General features: G+C 35.8%; 1 protein-coding gene across 4 annotated transcripts in view; it reads left to right on the top strand.

Moving 5' to 3' along the window:
* Positions 1–1,703: 1,703 nt before the first annotated feature.
* Positions 1,704–16,439, top strand: part of hace1 (HECT domain and ankyrin repeat containing E3 ubiquitin protein ligase 1) — a 56,176-nt gene continuing 41,440 nt past the window's right edge. For all 4 annotated transcript variants that reach the window (XM_006625958.3, XM_015351066.2, XM_015351063.2 and 1 more), the window contains exons 1-7: positions 1,704–1,967; positions 11,069–11,123; positions 11,357–11,446; positions 11,923–12,027; positions 13,097–13,172; positions 14,020–14,151; positions 15,954–16,036. In XM_006625958.3, coding sequence (XP_006626021.1) covers positions 1,877–1,967; positions 11,069–11,123; positions 11,357–11,446; positions 11,923–12,027; positions 13,097–13,172; positions 14,020–14,151; positions 15,954–16,036 — 632 coding nt within the window. In that variant the 5' untranslated portion in view covers positions 1,704–1,876. The remainder of the gene's footprint in view (positions 1,968–11,068; positions 11,124–11,356; positions 11,447–11,922; positions 12,028–13,096; positions 13,173–14,019; positions 14,152–15,953; positions 16,037–16,439) is intronic.

Here is a 16,439-nt window from a genome sequence, read left to right as displayed (position 1 = left end):
TTATTGCTATAAGACTGCTCTTATCACAATTTCAGTGGTTAAATAAGGAAGGAAGAATATACTAATATGACAATGAATGTAGTTCAGGTGGGTAGCTGCGTCAGCATGCGTAGGCTGCAAAGGAACAAGTAATGGGTTTATTCCATGCTGGAAAAAAAAAACACAGAAGGCTCCACAGTTGAAACACTCACCTGAATAACACCTGAAGAAGGCTCCACAGCCCAAACTTTCTCTTTTTTACTTGTTCCAGAATAAATGAATGCCTTGTTGATAATTGTCTATTCACACTAATTCTCGATTACCTGTCAGGTCTGTTCTTCATCACTGTCAGTAAACCCTTTATCAAATTCATCACTTCAAATTGTATTAGCTTTGTCTCCTTTTTCCATGAAGTGTACTTGTGTAATGGTCTCAGTGCTGGAGTATAAGACAGCATGTAATTATTACAGGTGTAATGCAATGTGTTACACCTGCATCAATTAATATATCCTTGAATGTGATCTTTGTTGAAATTTATAGTAAAAAAATTGTTATGAGAAATAAAATATAGATTTTTTACATTTTATTCAGTTTGCATTAGACAAGTCTCAGAAAACCATTTGAGGAAGCATTATCTGTAACTCCCCTAGAAAATTCAGATTAAGAAAAGATCGCAAGTGTAAAGCCTAAAAACTGATAGAAGAATTATCTTTTTATTTTATAATTATTAAAATCAGAAAGATTTCTAAACGACCTGCCCCTCAAGCTGCATCTTCTTTTTATTATCATTATGAGCAATGTTTAATGTTGACAGGTATTATAATGGATTATGATGCAAACTCTGTACAAGATTCAGAATGTATAAAACATGATTTTTCAGCACAAACCTGTTTGTAAAACAAATACTTGTTTAAATGCAAATATATGTTATTTTATAAATGTTTTTGAGGATTGAAGTAGTTGTACAAAATCATACCCATTCACACAATGCATATCCTCAAACCACGTACTGTAGAACTATAATATTACAAAGTAACGTTTCTGGAGAGGATCTTTGTAGAAAGCTTTATGAAATTAATGTTTACAGTGGCAGTTATTGTGGTTACTATTGAGAATTGTTCTTAAATATAACATAAAAGGGCAAAATTAGGACACATTTCTAAATTTAAGGAATATATATAAAAGAAATGTAACTAATGAAAAGAGCTCAATTAAACACTTTAGCTAAATTTGTTCCTAGCAGCCAAATGAAACACCCTAAGAAACCTAATAATCATTTTGCAAGGCACTGTAAATCAGGTCCCCTCCTAGTCTTGTCAGTTCAAGTTTAAAAATAGTCCGTTCTCTTTGTCCTGGAAAGTACCTAGTCATTCTATTCTGGACTTCTATCTTGGATCAATTAGTTCTTAACCACCAAGCAGGCTAGATAATCGAACGGTCCCTTCTTCATGCTTTTAATTTCTAAAATGTTTCTACATTTTTTCTTATGGAAAGTAGCACAGCTAGGTTACATTTAGTTAGCGTAATACAGAATAAAAATGTTAAAAAAGTGCAGTTATTTCAGATAATTCTCTTCATCTATTCATTTGAATCCGTTTTATCCAATACAGGATAGCGGAGGAGTCGGAATCTATCCCGTCAAGCTTCAATAATTCCTCGTCTAAAAATCCCCATAAAACTACAAGACCCAGGTATCTTTGCGGTTCAAAGCAAACAGGAAGAAAGGAAAACAAATAGAAGGAAATAATGTGCAATGAATCACAGATGGGTGTCTCTGCAATTTGAATAGTTCTGGTTGTTTTTTTGTAATTTAGAATGATTGAATATGTCTAGTGATGTTACTTTGAAATAATAAGCTTATAAAGTGCTTATTTTTCACAACTCACATTTCATACCTATGATGGAACGAGCGATGGAGCAGTTAAATGTACAGCTGAATAGGTTGACACGATCACTGAGACGAGCCAGGACTGTGGAACTCCCTGAAGGTAACAGAATTGAAAAAAAAAGAGAGAAAAACATGAAAATCAAATTAAAGTTAGCATGTGTAAATGTGTAAAGAGAATATTGTAATACACTAATTGTCGTGTTTATAATAAATCGTGGCTGTGTGGTCTTTGATAGTTGTGCCATACCTAAGTTAGGCTACACGATGAGTAACGAATAAGGCTCTCTTTTTGATCCATTCTTTTTGACAACAGAGTAAATACTAATGGAAAAAATACTATCGTCGTAATATATACAACGTATCCCGATACTGATTAATTTTATAATACTCACTTGTTTTTGGCCTTGTGAGGTTTGTAATATGTTCACACTGATTACAAATCAACACATCCAACTACTGGTCTTGTAGAAGAATTGTTTCCATAGTAAACCTGCAGTAAGTATTGGCAATGATTTTGTTCGGTTTTTGTTCGGTCGATTCACACGCATCTCTCCTACTTGCCAGGGTGAATCAGTGTCCGATGGACAGGATACGGATTAATTTATGTTTTTAAATAAATGCGAAAGTGACATTAGTATTGTAAAACAATTGTAATTTAATAAGACAGATTTATCAGAGTAAATTAATAAATAAAACCGTTTCAATTAAAAAAGTGCGAATACAGTAATGAGTTGGGATTTGGTACTGCTCCTTTAATGATCTGCCACCTTTATATTGATATAATGTATTGTTACAATTGTTTTTATTCTGCTTCAGTGAACATTAAATCGGAAACGTAAAACACAATGGATAATTTTAAATACAACCCAAAGTAATAAAATACATCTCTAATAGTGTTGTACACTAAAAGATAAAAAAAAACTAAACCGGTGAAGGGTGCTCTCTGAAAATCAGCCTAAAATTTCCTTGAATAAAGTGTTTTTGCACTGTATGGTGCTGTACAGTGCTGTTTGAAGTTAATATCAATTTAAAGACTTGTATTGCCATTATTAAAGATATTAAATTTGTTGAGATTTGATTTATATCAAGCACATCACAACTTTAAAATAGAGTGCAGTAGCTCTGTGGCTAAGGATCTGCGCTTGTGGCCGGTTCGTATCCTACAGCCAGCAGAGGAATCCTACTCTGTTGGGCCCCTGAGCAAAGCCCTTAACCCCAGCTGCTCCATGGGTGCCAGGCTGACCCTGTGCTCTGACCCAAAGCTTCTCTCCTTGTCTGTGTTCATGGAGAGCAAGTTGGGGTGAAAGACAAATTCCTAATACAAGAAAATTGTATATGTATATTCATTCTTTCCTCAGTTTAAGTTTTGTTGATCCTCTAAGGACCAGTATTTTCTGATCTTTTAATTGACTTGAGCTTCCTGGTAATATTCTGTTACAGTGAAGAATACTCTACAGTATGGAATATTACAGAGTGTTTGTGATTAGGGAACTGTTCAAATAGCTAGGACAAAGCGATGGATATGAAAGCTAATGTACCGCAATGACAGTGTCTCATCCCCCTTTTTCATTGTGGTTGAAACTTACTATTCAGAGTTGTGAGCATCAGCTTAGACCTGACAGGTAGCACAAAGTCATGCCAGCTTTAAATTAATAATAATTCTAATTTTACTTTAAATTGTGGTTATTTATAACTTGTGTGTGTGACAGTCATGCTATGGGCTGATAAAGGAGATGTATATATTTCTAATTAGCTTTATGTACCCAATTTGATATCTGAGATCATTGCTTTTAAGCAGTATCCTTCAGCAAGGCAGTCAAGTAGACCTGTGTAGCAGGATAGACAAACTTTTTGAAGTTCAAGTAGGTAGCTGCATCGGCACACATAGGCTCCAAAGGAACAAGTTTAAGTTTATTACATGCTGAAAAGAAACACAGAAGGCTCCACAGCCGAAACACTCGCCTGAATAACACCTGAGGAAGGCTCCACAGCCCAGACTTTCTCTTTTTTCAGGATGGAATAAACCTTTACTTCTTCCTTTGTAGACAAAGTTATAACAGGTATTTATATAACAGTACCTGTTATTCAGCCACAGCTGTGTACACAAGTGTTCTTCAAACCAGATTGAAACACTTCTCTTTGTGGAATGCAGCTAATGCAGTTTATACACCTATATATGAGTGATGTTCTGCTGCTTATTTTGAATCTTTGTGCAACAGTAGTTTTTGTATCCAAACAAAACAAGTAGAAGAGGTTCTGGCTATGAAGCTGAAATAAATAATTAGGAAAAAAACAGCAAAATGTCTAGCATCTGGGTTGAAAGAAAGTGAAGGATTTAACTCGTGGATCAGCTGTCAGGACTGTAAATAGCATGGTTTTGTAAATGTGATTAGAACCCCCCCCCCCTTATCTAAAGTTGGGATAAGGGCATCCCAGAGATGTTTAATCAACAATTGGAATCAAGTCTTAGTAAGGAATCTTAAGGTGTGAGGTATAACATTGTCACATTCATATCTTTCATGAAAGCTGTTTTTACAGGAGAAGTATGATGATGTTCATTAAAAAAAACAGTTATCCATGACAGCTTTTTTGAAGGCACTGTGGAATTACTTCAGCATAAGTGTTTAATTCCCGCTTCCAAATTTGTCTATGTACAGTAGTTCTGGCTCTTGATATATCAGACATTTATACTATGGTAGTGACATTTCTGGCATGAATTTTCGTTGCATTTTAAAAGTGAACTTGGTCAAGAAGTACTGTAATACCTTTTATTGTACCCTCAGAATATACCATTCTGCTGGAATGCATAAAACTATGTATTTTTTTGCAAACATGGCATTTACCATCATTGTTTCATTTGTCTCTGTTAAATGCCTGAAATACAGAACCACATTTTATATGTCATGTCTTAGTATTTTTGTTATGTTGGCAACATGGAATAGTACCGTTGAAACAAGTGAAGTGACAAAAATACAGGATAAAGGACAAGGATATATCTTTTTCATGTTTTCAAACAAGCTAAATAAAAGTCAAATGTGTTCTTAACATGCACAATAGTAATTTATTTCTCATGTGGTATCAGTGTTTTCTAGTTTCCTGTGTGCATTACTTTTATGTTCAATTTTTCTTTTTTAATAACAATAATAATTCTTTGCATTTATATAATGCTTTATATATAGGCAGCCATTATGCTGCAGTATCCCTACTATGTAGGAAATTAGGTAAATAAGTGAGCAAAAAAAAAGAGAGGGTGAAGTTTAGATAGGCCAGACTGTGTAAACCCAGACTGAAATTTGGTCATCATACTGGTGACATAAGTTTGGAAATTTTGGTCAAAGAGGAAACTGGTATACCATCAAAATACAGCAGCTGCTAGGCTTGCTATCATAATACTGAACTGGCCCTGACCATCTGATACCTATGAAAGCCCGTTTCTCCCGGGGAGTAAAAACGTGCTATGGTATCTCGCAATTGTGACTTTGTATCTCAGAATTGCGATTTTATTTCTCGCAATTGCGACTTCATATTTCACAATTGCGACTTTTTATCTCACATTTTGAACTTCAAAATAGCCCACATTTCATTGTCTATTCTTTTGCTATTGTAACGGATTTGGGTTCTAGGGCTTCTGCCCTTGCCACTACCACCTTAGTTCATGGCTCACTGCATGGGTTCGAACTCAGGTCTTGCCAGCTGAGCTAAAGAAGACTTTCTTTTTAAGTAAAAAAAGGAATTGTACCAAAATTGTTTTGGATAGGTTTCCAAAATGTTATTGTTTAACATTTAAAGGTAAATGTTAAATTTAAAGATTTTGATATTTTATATTATTAATTTGTTAATTATGTTGGCGAAATACTTCACCCATAAAAGTAAATGGTCTCATACTGCTCCCTTTTTACTCTTAAAGTACAATTTTACTTAAATTCTATTAGACATTTAAAGAATCAAACGGCAAGACATACAATGGAAATATGTAAAAAGGACAAGTTTCAGCTTTTATAATAGGAATTCCTATGGATGTGAAGTGTCTATTTCTGTATATTTTTTCACGTTCTGTCTCCATTTTTGTATTTCTGGTGTTTAAATAAAACCTTTTAAAAAAGACCACTGTCCACTATTCCATCCGGTTGCTATGGAAGACTCACTGGTGGAAATGGGATTCCATAAAAGTTAGTGTTATTAATTTGATTTTTATCAGGGCACTGTACAAGACAAGGCTTCAGGCCTATAGATCCTATGATCCTGTACGATTTATGAGTATAGTGTGACGGAATGGCCGACATTCAGGTTGTACGATCTTGTTGCAGTGTGGTGACAGCACCATTCTCCCCTGTGCATAACAGGGATGCTGGCCACCAGTCTTCTTTAGCTCAGCTGTTAAGACCTGGGTTTGAGCCAATGCAGTGAGGCATGAAGTAGGGTGGCACAAGCCCTAGAACCCGAATCCATTACAATTACAAAAGGACAGAAAATGAAATGGGCATTTCGAAGTCGCAAATGAGAGATATAAAGTCATAATTCTGAGGTTTTAAGTTGCAATTCTGAGATATTGAGTTGCTATTGCGAGATACCATAGCGTGTTTTTTTTTTTTTACTCCCTGGTGGAAACGGGCTTCCATAGATTAGGCTACAAAGTCATTTACTACTGCAGACGCATGCCTATCCAGAAAATATACATCCATGTATTTTCTACCTGCTTCTTACAATTTAGGGTTGTGGGAGAGCTGAGGCCTATCCAGACAAGCAATGGACACAATGGTACACTCTCGACAGGGTGCCAGTCCATCTCGGGGCAAGAGACTCAGACACACTTAGGGTCAATTTTCCCAGAACCAGTTATGTTTTTGAACTGTGGGAAGAAACCAGAGTACCCAGACATGAAGGGGAGAATTGTGAAACTCCAGATAGAACCCCAGCTCGGGAATTGAATTCAAGGTCCCAGTGGTTTGAGGCAACAATGACAACCATTGTGCCACCATGCCACCCTAGAAAGCATACATGTAAATTGAAAACAGACGATGTTGTTGTAACATTCCTATTATTAATTTCTAATCTGGTTTAGTGAGACAAACAACTTATTTTACTGTCACATGTGAACAACTGTCACATACTCTGTTCCCTGTAAACTGCACAGGAGCACGGCCAAGCACAAAACATTCTAGGCCGCTCAGACCTTAGAAAATGAAAGGTTAATTTAACCAAAGATCATGCTGGTAAATTGTGTTGTGCAGTTTGCCAATGATTTGTTCTTTTTTAGAGAATTATTTCAACATTGATTCATAAGTCTATGGATGATTCATTCACTAAGTGTTTTGCAACAGAGAGACAAATTGCACTCTAGTAAGTCAGCCCAGGAAGTGGTTTCAAAACTCAAATTGTTAACAAAAAGTTTAAAGTTCAAAGAACCAAGGAATAAACTTGGAAACTCAAGTCAAAAATTATACAGTAAATATTAAGAAATTGAATATAAGAAACTCAATAAAATACCCATATTACAGACAGCTCTCACATTAATGAAGTTCATGGGTTTGAGGGCTGTGCATGAAGAATGTATTGTGCTATTTCAGCTGGCTGTATTGATTCAGCTTTCCAAACACTCACAAATCACATCAAGACTATCCATCCATTCCTTAACCACGTTATCCAGTACGAAGTCTCAGGCATGCTTTAGCCTAACCTGACAAACAGCTGGGGAAAAGCAGGAAGTGACCTTTATTGCCAAGTGTTGTTTTCCAAAAACAAGTCTGACCAGTCAACACCATTCTTCTAGTTCACTCACATTTTTAAGGCCTGGAATCCCATGGAGCTGTTTCCTGTTTTCTATTATTTTATTTCTATTCCAAACTATTTTAAAACCTCTAAATCTCACATATGTGCAAAGTATTTGGACAACAGTTAGTTAACTTGATGTGATTTACTTGCTTGTCACTGAGTGGCACACATTCAGTTTATTACTGAGGATAATGTATTGTATGAAGTGATCTTCGTGACCTATGAATGTATAGATGTATCTGCACATGTTCAGTGTTGTAATTGATTTTTCTTTTTATCTGTGAATTAAGAGTTTTAGACCAGTGCATTTGGGCCTTTTATATTGCAGAGTTCAAAATCAATACATTTTCCTGTTGTAGTTTCATTTCTGCAACTGCCACTGGCTCTTTATCTTACACTTTATCAAATGGAAGTTATTTTTAAACGGCACATGCTGATTTTTCAAAGGTCATCCAGCCTTGTTTTTCATCTTTTATTTGTTGTGTTCATTGTTGCAAGGGAGATAAGAAAAAACCTTGAGAGGGTCTCACAAAGAATCAGTTTGAAAGCTGCAATAAAGCAAAAACAAAATGGTGAAAAGCAAATAGAATTTACATATCATTTGTTAAGAGTAGATGGAGTGCAAACTGCAGTCATCTTAGTAACCTTGATATGTGGAAGAAAACTGTATTATTTGGATTGGTAGATAGTTTCTGATTTGTGCATTTAAAGAATTATTTTGTCCTTCAAGCCATTAGTTGCACAGCTAGAAGAGACCCTTGGATCAAATAGCTGTTAAAAATGAATGAGGTACATGAGCTGAAAGACTTCTTTAGTTTGTAACTGTTATTTTATTCTGTTTTTATTATTGTAAGGATTTTTAGGCTTTCAAGTAGTGGAAGCTTATATTTATTCAAAAACTATCCTCCCCTGTTCAGGGTTATTGTCTTTCATGAACCTGAAGGCACCTGACATGACAAATACAAGAACCACATGCTCTGGCAAACTGAGCACTCTATTGAATGTGGAGGTATCTCATCATGTATTGTGCAATCTGGTCATGTGAACTCTTTTTAATGCTCTTGCTCTGACGCCTTTGGGTCTCAGCTTGCTGGGGGTCCTTTCTAGATATTCTTCTTCAGCTAAGTCGATTAAATGTCATTGTCGATATTCTTGCAGGAGGTGATATAAATATTACTTTTAGGTATATTTGAAACACTTCTCTGTCTTCCCCTGGTATAATTGCTTTGGCAAATTTGGCGAAAGAACAGAACCTTTTTTGGGAGCCTGGAGACTGACATCAGGATGACGTGACCAACAACTGGATCTGATGGTGGATGTTTATAGCTCCCGTGCTTGTCGTCCCACTTGATGCGTAAAACCATGATTGGTGATACGACTCCAGTCCTTAAAAGCATCTGCTGTGTGTTTTCCATGTTTCAACCCTGTATGATAAGGTAGAACAGACGATTTCAGTGTCACAATCCTCAAACCACTGCAAGGCTAAAGGCTGCACATCTAATATTAAGGCACATACTGCAGCATCATCAGCATGCTAGAGTCAGGGTGGTTTCACTTATATTACGAAGTCTATAGTGATAGATAGGATGAATAACTATACAAGTACAATAAATTAAAATACAGTTCAATCCAGTAAAACAGTGAATGCATGCATAATTACATATTTTCCACTATTTTGTCTGGTCTTTTTGAACTTTGTAGTTAAATATTTTGTGACAATGCAATGTCAATATTGTGATGGACTTCCTCTGTAAACAAAGATAGCGTCTTACTGCCTTCATCTTGAGTACTGTTGCACTGAATAAAAACTGCACTAGACCTTGCTTCGGACTTTTACCTCATGCACTTTAGTAATATCTTTTATGTCCACAGTGGATCATCAACTGCTTGGTGAAACAGCTTATAATGCAAACTTGTATGACGGGTTCTGACACAAATTTTTTACACATTGGGTTTTTGCTCCAATGCATCAGAGTCTTGCTTAGAGGCTTGTAAAAGTGCAGTTTTCTAGGTTTTAATTATGCTGCATGATAAAGCACAAAGCTAGCTAGATAGCAGTCATGTGGTTGTTGGTTAAAATGTTGACAACTGAAATGGGAGCAAGAATGAAAATCCAGCAGGATAAATTGGTAATGACCTTCACTAGCCTGCAGCTATATTCAGTGGAAAATGTAGCGGGCATTTTCTGTTATTCACTGCTGTGTCAAATCAGTGAAGACATACTGTCACAGCAGACAAGGTTGTCCATAAGCTCAATCACCAGGTATCCCTGTCAATCACAAGTACAGTTTATTCGTGTAAAAATGAGTGGTAACATATCCACTGTTTCTTTGATGCATTGCATTGCTAATTTGAAAAGCAGGTTATGAATCAAAAAGTGGTTTAATCTCTATCAGAAGACGGAGAAAAGACAGGAGGTGAAGAGGCCTTGGGAGATTTCAGACGATACAAGCACACTGTTTACCGATTGAGACTGATTTAATTCTATGAACAGGGTGGAAGCCAGACTGATTTTGTTTATGTGTTCGTAATTGCCCAGAATTACCTAGCAAGTTTGGAATTGCTGGTTGTTAATCTTACAAGTTGGTAACCTATGGATTCACTCCTCTGACATGTCTGCATTTCAAAGCCATTGAAAGCCATTAGTCGTTGGATACCTTGTGAACTCTATACAGTGTCTTAGAGGAGAGTTGTCACTGATCAGTGGAGTGTTTCACATTTTGATTTAAGTTTGCAAATGTCCAACAGGTCCCAGGACACATTGTTTAATGGCAAGCCATGCAAAATCTGTTCCACTCAAGATAACTTAACTGTGGTGGCACTTTGCAAACTGTGCTCTGCTCCTTGGGGGATCCACAATCTTAGTTAATGACATAACCAAGGCTTGTACAAATTATGTCTGGGTTATAGGGCTCTGCCTGTGCTGCAGTCAAAGACCTTTCCTTGGTGGACTCTAACTGATTTATTTTTCATATGGTAGAATGTTTATTTTTCAACAGGTATCACTCCTTGTTTTTTAAACTGATAATGAGGTAGGGGGATTTAGCAATTAAGAAGCTGGTTTTATCAAAATAGAAGGGCCCGATAGTTGATAAACCCTGAACTAATCCATAACAATTATCATTCACATCTGATTGTTTGCCAAGTATTCCTCTTTATTAACATAATGTGTTCCTTTCTTCTCATTCTCAAAGCTACAGTTGTACTTTTTAGACTACAAAATTCAAATCTTAATAATAACCGTTATCTTAAAATAAAGGCGAAATGTTCAGTAGAAGATCACCAAAATATTGTGTTTCTGCATGAAGTTTGAAAAGTCTTGGGAAATAAGTAGATCCATTCAGACTATGTGACATTTTTTTCATAGCAGTGTGTACATGTAATATTAATTATTCAGTTATTTATTTGTAATATCTTTTCTCTGAACAGACAATGAAACAGCAGTGTACACTTTAATGCCAATGGTAATGGCAGACCAGCATAGGTGAGTATAGATTTATTATTGGTATTAGTAGGTGAAAAGACAGGTGGTTAATTACCCTCATCATGTCAAAATAATTTAAAAACACTAATATACTTAAGAAGCCTCAAGGTATAAAAGTTAAATTATACACTCATTTCAGGTTAGAATCCCTTTTCGGATATGTATGAAAGGGCTGAAATACATGTCTTTTGTGGAAAAGGTATTTCATAATTGCTCTTTTCTTTGTTTCCTAGGTCTGTTGCAGAACTACTTTTAAACTCCAAGTTTGATGTCAATTATGCTTTTGGACGTGTAAAGAGAAGCTTGCTACATATTGCAGCAAAGTAAGAAGTGATATTATTCACTACAGGAAAAAATAAGACTGCTTCACTTTTCAACATAATCCCAAAACCTATAGGTCTGACATAGTTACAGGACGTAAATTCAAATGTACAAATTTAAATTCAAATTTATAGATGTTTGACACAAAGGACTGCCTGTTCACATCTTGAGTAGCACATGGCTGTATTTGCACGTTTCAGTGAAATAGGGATGTGCGAATAGAATTAAATGTATTATAGGTCAATTTTCATGATGACAGTTTTGCATTAAAAAAATAGGTTGTGTTCTTCTTCTTTAAAATTATGGATCCATGCAATAAAATACAGGAAACATTTTAAGTCTTTATGTTGTTAGTGTGTGTTGTTTTCTATCGTTTCATACCATTTGTAATGAGAAGGGATTTTTTGAAGAGCATATTGAGCTGCACAAAGCTTATTCTTCTGTTTTAAATAAAACTATTTTATTTATCCCTTAATAGTTGTGGCTCCGTGGAATGCCTTATTTTACTCTTGAAGAAAGGAGCCAATCCCAACTACCAAGACATTTCAGGCTGTACACCACTTCATTTGGCAGCTAGAAATGGGTATGAACTGTAAAACCAGTTTTTTTCAAATTCTTCTGAAAATACTCAGATTTGTTCATTCAGCCTTAAGGTGCTTTGGGTCTTCCATTTGTTGTGTCCATTGTTTGTGTTGCCAAATTATTACTTCGAGAAAATATAATAAATCCACTCAGATGCTTCAAAATGGATTTTAAAAAGCAAAGTGCATTGTATAAAAAAAAATTAACGGCATCTTAAAGCAGTATGCTTGTGATCTCATATGGGAATTAGATGTGCTTGGGCTCAGTTTGGAGTTTCATAGCAAAGGCATTGCATACTTATAAAATCAAGACATTTCAGTGTTTTCTTTCAAATTACATGTAAATATTTCCAGAACATTTGTTCCACTTAAATGTAATCAAATGATTAGTTTAGGTCAGTGACAAAATATCCCATACGTATGGGATGTATTTCTAATTGAATTTGCAACATAACTGAAAAAATCCAAGTGTGTGAGTATACTCTATACTGAAGGTACTATATGTGGTTTCAAATAGCAGATGTCTGGAAGGCTATATTACTAATTTGATATTTCCCTGTGATGATAGCTGCTTTAGTATCAAGAAGGTAATGCTGTCTTAGCCATTTCTAGTCTGTTAGCGGGATATAAAGAGGAAACCTTTTTGAAAAATAAATAATAGGTGGGGAGAGAGTAAAAAAATAGGAACAGTACTTGATTTGATAGGAACCTGTAGTCAGAAGAGGGTCAGGTGTGTGCGATTTGTAACAAATCATTGAAATGTACATAAATATGAATAATACCGACACTGTATCTTTTATCTAAGGTACTGACAATGTATCTTAGAAAGCATAAGCCTTTTTTGTAGCAGAGTTTCTGGGCTGAGGGATCTTGCGAGTCTGTGGCATTGTTTTCCTTTTCCAATGGTGCTACAATTACATAAGTATTTTTAATGTTTACATTATTGATATTCTTCAATTAGTATATTACATGCTGCACTTGCATTGGAACTCATATAGTGATCAGCTAGTACGTTTGTGATGAATTAGTGCAACAAAGTCATTGCTTTGATTTTTTTGTCATTTTTTACAGGCAAAAGAAGTGCATGGGAAAGTTATTGGAATATAATGCAGATGTTAACATTTGCAATAATGAAGGATTAACTGCAGTAAGTTTATTTTTAACATTCAGTAAGAGAAGTTATGCCTACTGTATGTTTATGAGGTTGTTCGTTATTTTTTTAAAAGTACAAATATAAAGAGCTTATCATTTATACAAAGCAGTGTATACAGTTAATAAAATGCATCAGAACAAGCTGAGCACAAGAAAAGCTGGAGCAGCTGGAGCTGGTGCTGATCAGGCTGGCATTAGGAAATGGTGTTGTTCCTCTCCATACGTATGAACAGGAAAGAATGGATCCAGATATAAATTAAGGGTACATCCGTCTGAATGCATTCCTGTAGGATTGCTTGTCAGCTGTTGATAACTTATTGTATCTTGAAAAACCTTGTGATTGGAGAAAATCAAGCTGGGACAGGTCACAAAGTCATAGTTGTCATGGGTTTTGAGGAACATCAGTGATAATTGTACCTGGCAGAACATTTATTGAATGTTTCTAGATATATTTGGCTATTACACATTACACATTCCCAGAACATGTGGAAATATGTGCTAGTTGGTCCCAGAGAGCATCAGTGGTAAAGAGGATCATGTAAAATCATTACATCTTAAATGAAAAGAATACAAAAGAAATGAGACATTTCTGTGAGATAAGAAACACATTTTACAGTATTTGGGGTATTCTGTGTTCCCCAAAACTGGACCTATAAATGCCTATAATAATAATAATAAATGTTACGTTGTAATAGGAAGGTGTTAAATCTCTGTTTTCTATTTCAGATTTTGTTTTAAGCCTTGCAGTGACTGGGCTCTGTAATTTAAAATTTCTTATTGTCACAGATGTTGGAGGTGATTGTGTGTTCACAGTTTTGTGTCCTTATTCTGTCATTCTCCAGATCCATTGGTTGGCTGTCAATGGACGAACTGAACTTCTTCATGATCTGGTGCAGCATGTTTCTAATGTAGATGTGGAGGATGCAATGGGACAAACTGCGCTGCACGTGGCCTGTCAAAATGGGCATAAAACAGTACAGTTTCTGTTTTTTTATGACTGTAGAGCGTTTGCCCTAATTTTGCCTCTGTTCCTGAGAATTATTTAAATTCTTCAAAAGTACGGTTATTAAATTATGTATTATACAGTTTTATATGGGCCAGCAGCCATATCACCCTGCAGTTCTCAACTGGCAGCCCACTGAAGCTAAGCAGGGTTGAGCCTGGTCAGTACCTGGATTAGAGACCTCCTGGGAAGCTATGGTTGCTTCTGGAAGAGGTGTTAGTGGGACCAGCAGAGGACGCCCACCCTGTGGTCTTTGTGGGTCCTAAGGCCCTGGTCTAGTGGCGGGGACACTATACTGTAGTGGGCGCCATCTTTCGGATAAGACTTAAACTGAGGTCCTGACTCTCAGAAGTCAATAAAGATCCCCAGGCATTTCTCACTTTGAGTAGGGAGTTATCCCAGTGTCCAGGCCAAATTTCCCCCCCCAGCCTTTACTGTGGCCTCCAAATTGTCCCCATGTTTGATTGGCTTGCACTTGCCCTGCGATGGACTAACTCCCCGTCCAGGGTGTACTCTGCCTTGCACTTGTTGCTTGTCGGGTAGGCTCCGGCTTCCCACGACACCGTATGGTATAATGCAGTTTGGCAAATGACATGACATGATGACAATTTTATATATAATATAAAAAAACTATTAAAAATCATTATTCCAAAATAAAATCTGATTGTGATTAATATGTATTAGAATCATGAGTAGATGGGGAAGTTTATTCTTGGGCTGCATTCCACATTTTATATATCACTTTCATCTGCACATTTAAAGAATGGAACAAATTTCTATTGATATATGTATTTAAATAGTCTGAAGGCGTTTTGAGTGCAATATGTAGACAATGTTTCTATGTCTCTGTGATATTATGAAGTGACACAAAAGCACAATGCTGCATCATCTCCCTGTGTTGGGGTAGGTCAGCTTCTCAAGCTTAAATAAGTGTAGTTGTAACTTTAATTATGGCTATCAGTTTTTCTTTGTTTTGTTTTAAAACTGTTTAAAGACCTGCCTGGTTGTTAAAAAAAAAATCACATTTTTCAGGGTGTCTGCCTGAAAATGATCTCCTGAGTTAAATAGAAGTAATGAAAATAAAAATAAACACCCAGTGAATTCACAAATCATATTGGCAGAATTTCATAATTAAAATGCATTATTACCAAATGGAAATACCAAAACAAGCAATGATTTGTTAATTACCACTGGCTTTATCATTTTAAAAACCTTCCCAACTTTTCCTAGAGTCCTTGTTGAGAGTATTTTTAAAATAAAATACAATTAGTGCATCTTGTCTTTGATCAAAATTGTGGAGTCACTAATCATGTTTTCCTATAGAGTGTCAAGTAAATTCCTGTTCTTTCTTGGTTTCTGCACCAATGTTTTGGCTAGCTCCTTTAACAAGTTCTTTTAACAAGGTTTTGCAGACTGTTAGATGTAGCTGGTTTTAGATGCATGAAAACCAATTAGCAGTAATGAAATCAGTAGTGACTGTTTTTCATGGATAATGAGAAAAGTTTAAGGTAAGATTATTTCAGATGCTAGATTTACCACAAAATTTATTGAATGCTGTTGGATTTAGTTTCCTCTAATGAAACGATAGCTTGCAAAAAGATAGGAAGAATTCACCCATGGATCATTAGAGGCACCTCTTTAATCTTTCTGGACTAACCATATGCTTATCTTCTGTTTAGTTTTTCCTCAAGGAAGAATTAATTTGCATTTGTTAAAAGGAGAAAACAGGAATCTGTATTTGATTATTTTTTTGTCTTTTTGTTGTTGTTGCAGACAGTGCTTTGTCTATTGGACAGTGGTGCAGATATCAACAGACCCAATGTTTCAGGAGCCACCCCTCTGTACTTTGCATGCAGGTATAAAATAAAAAGATCCTGAATTTTAATATGTACGTGAGTAGATCCATGAACATATACAACATTGAATTTTGATTGCTAATTAGCACGGAAATCACTGACACAACTTGCACTCCTCTGACATGGAGTTTGTCGCTTTTTTAAGGGAAGGAAGTACGTGAAGTTATCTTTCCATGTACCATAATTTCCAGAATTTTTAATTTCCATTTCCAGAAATGCTTTATTTGCAATTTAATAACACTAGACCCTAAAATACATCTTCAATGAAGTTGGGAATTATTTCAAATGAGTCATGTTGTATCTTAAGATCAGACAATTGGCACTGGTCAGTTCATTATTATTGGATGTGGGAGAGTATTGGGCACTGTTATAATTTGACTTTAGTTGGCAACACCACTTCAGA

Source organism: Lepisosteus oculatus, chromosome 2, assembly GCF_040954835.1.
Source record: "Lepisosteus oculatus isolate fLepOcu1 chromosome 2, fLepOcu1.hap2, whole genome shotgun sequence".
Taxonomy (NCBI): Eukaryota; Metazoa; Chordata; class Actinopteri; order Semionotiformes; family Lepisosteidae; genus Lepisosteus; species Lepisosteus oculatus.
This window is presented reverse-complemented; position numbering and strand designations above follow the sequence as displayed.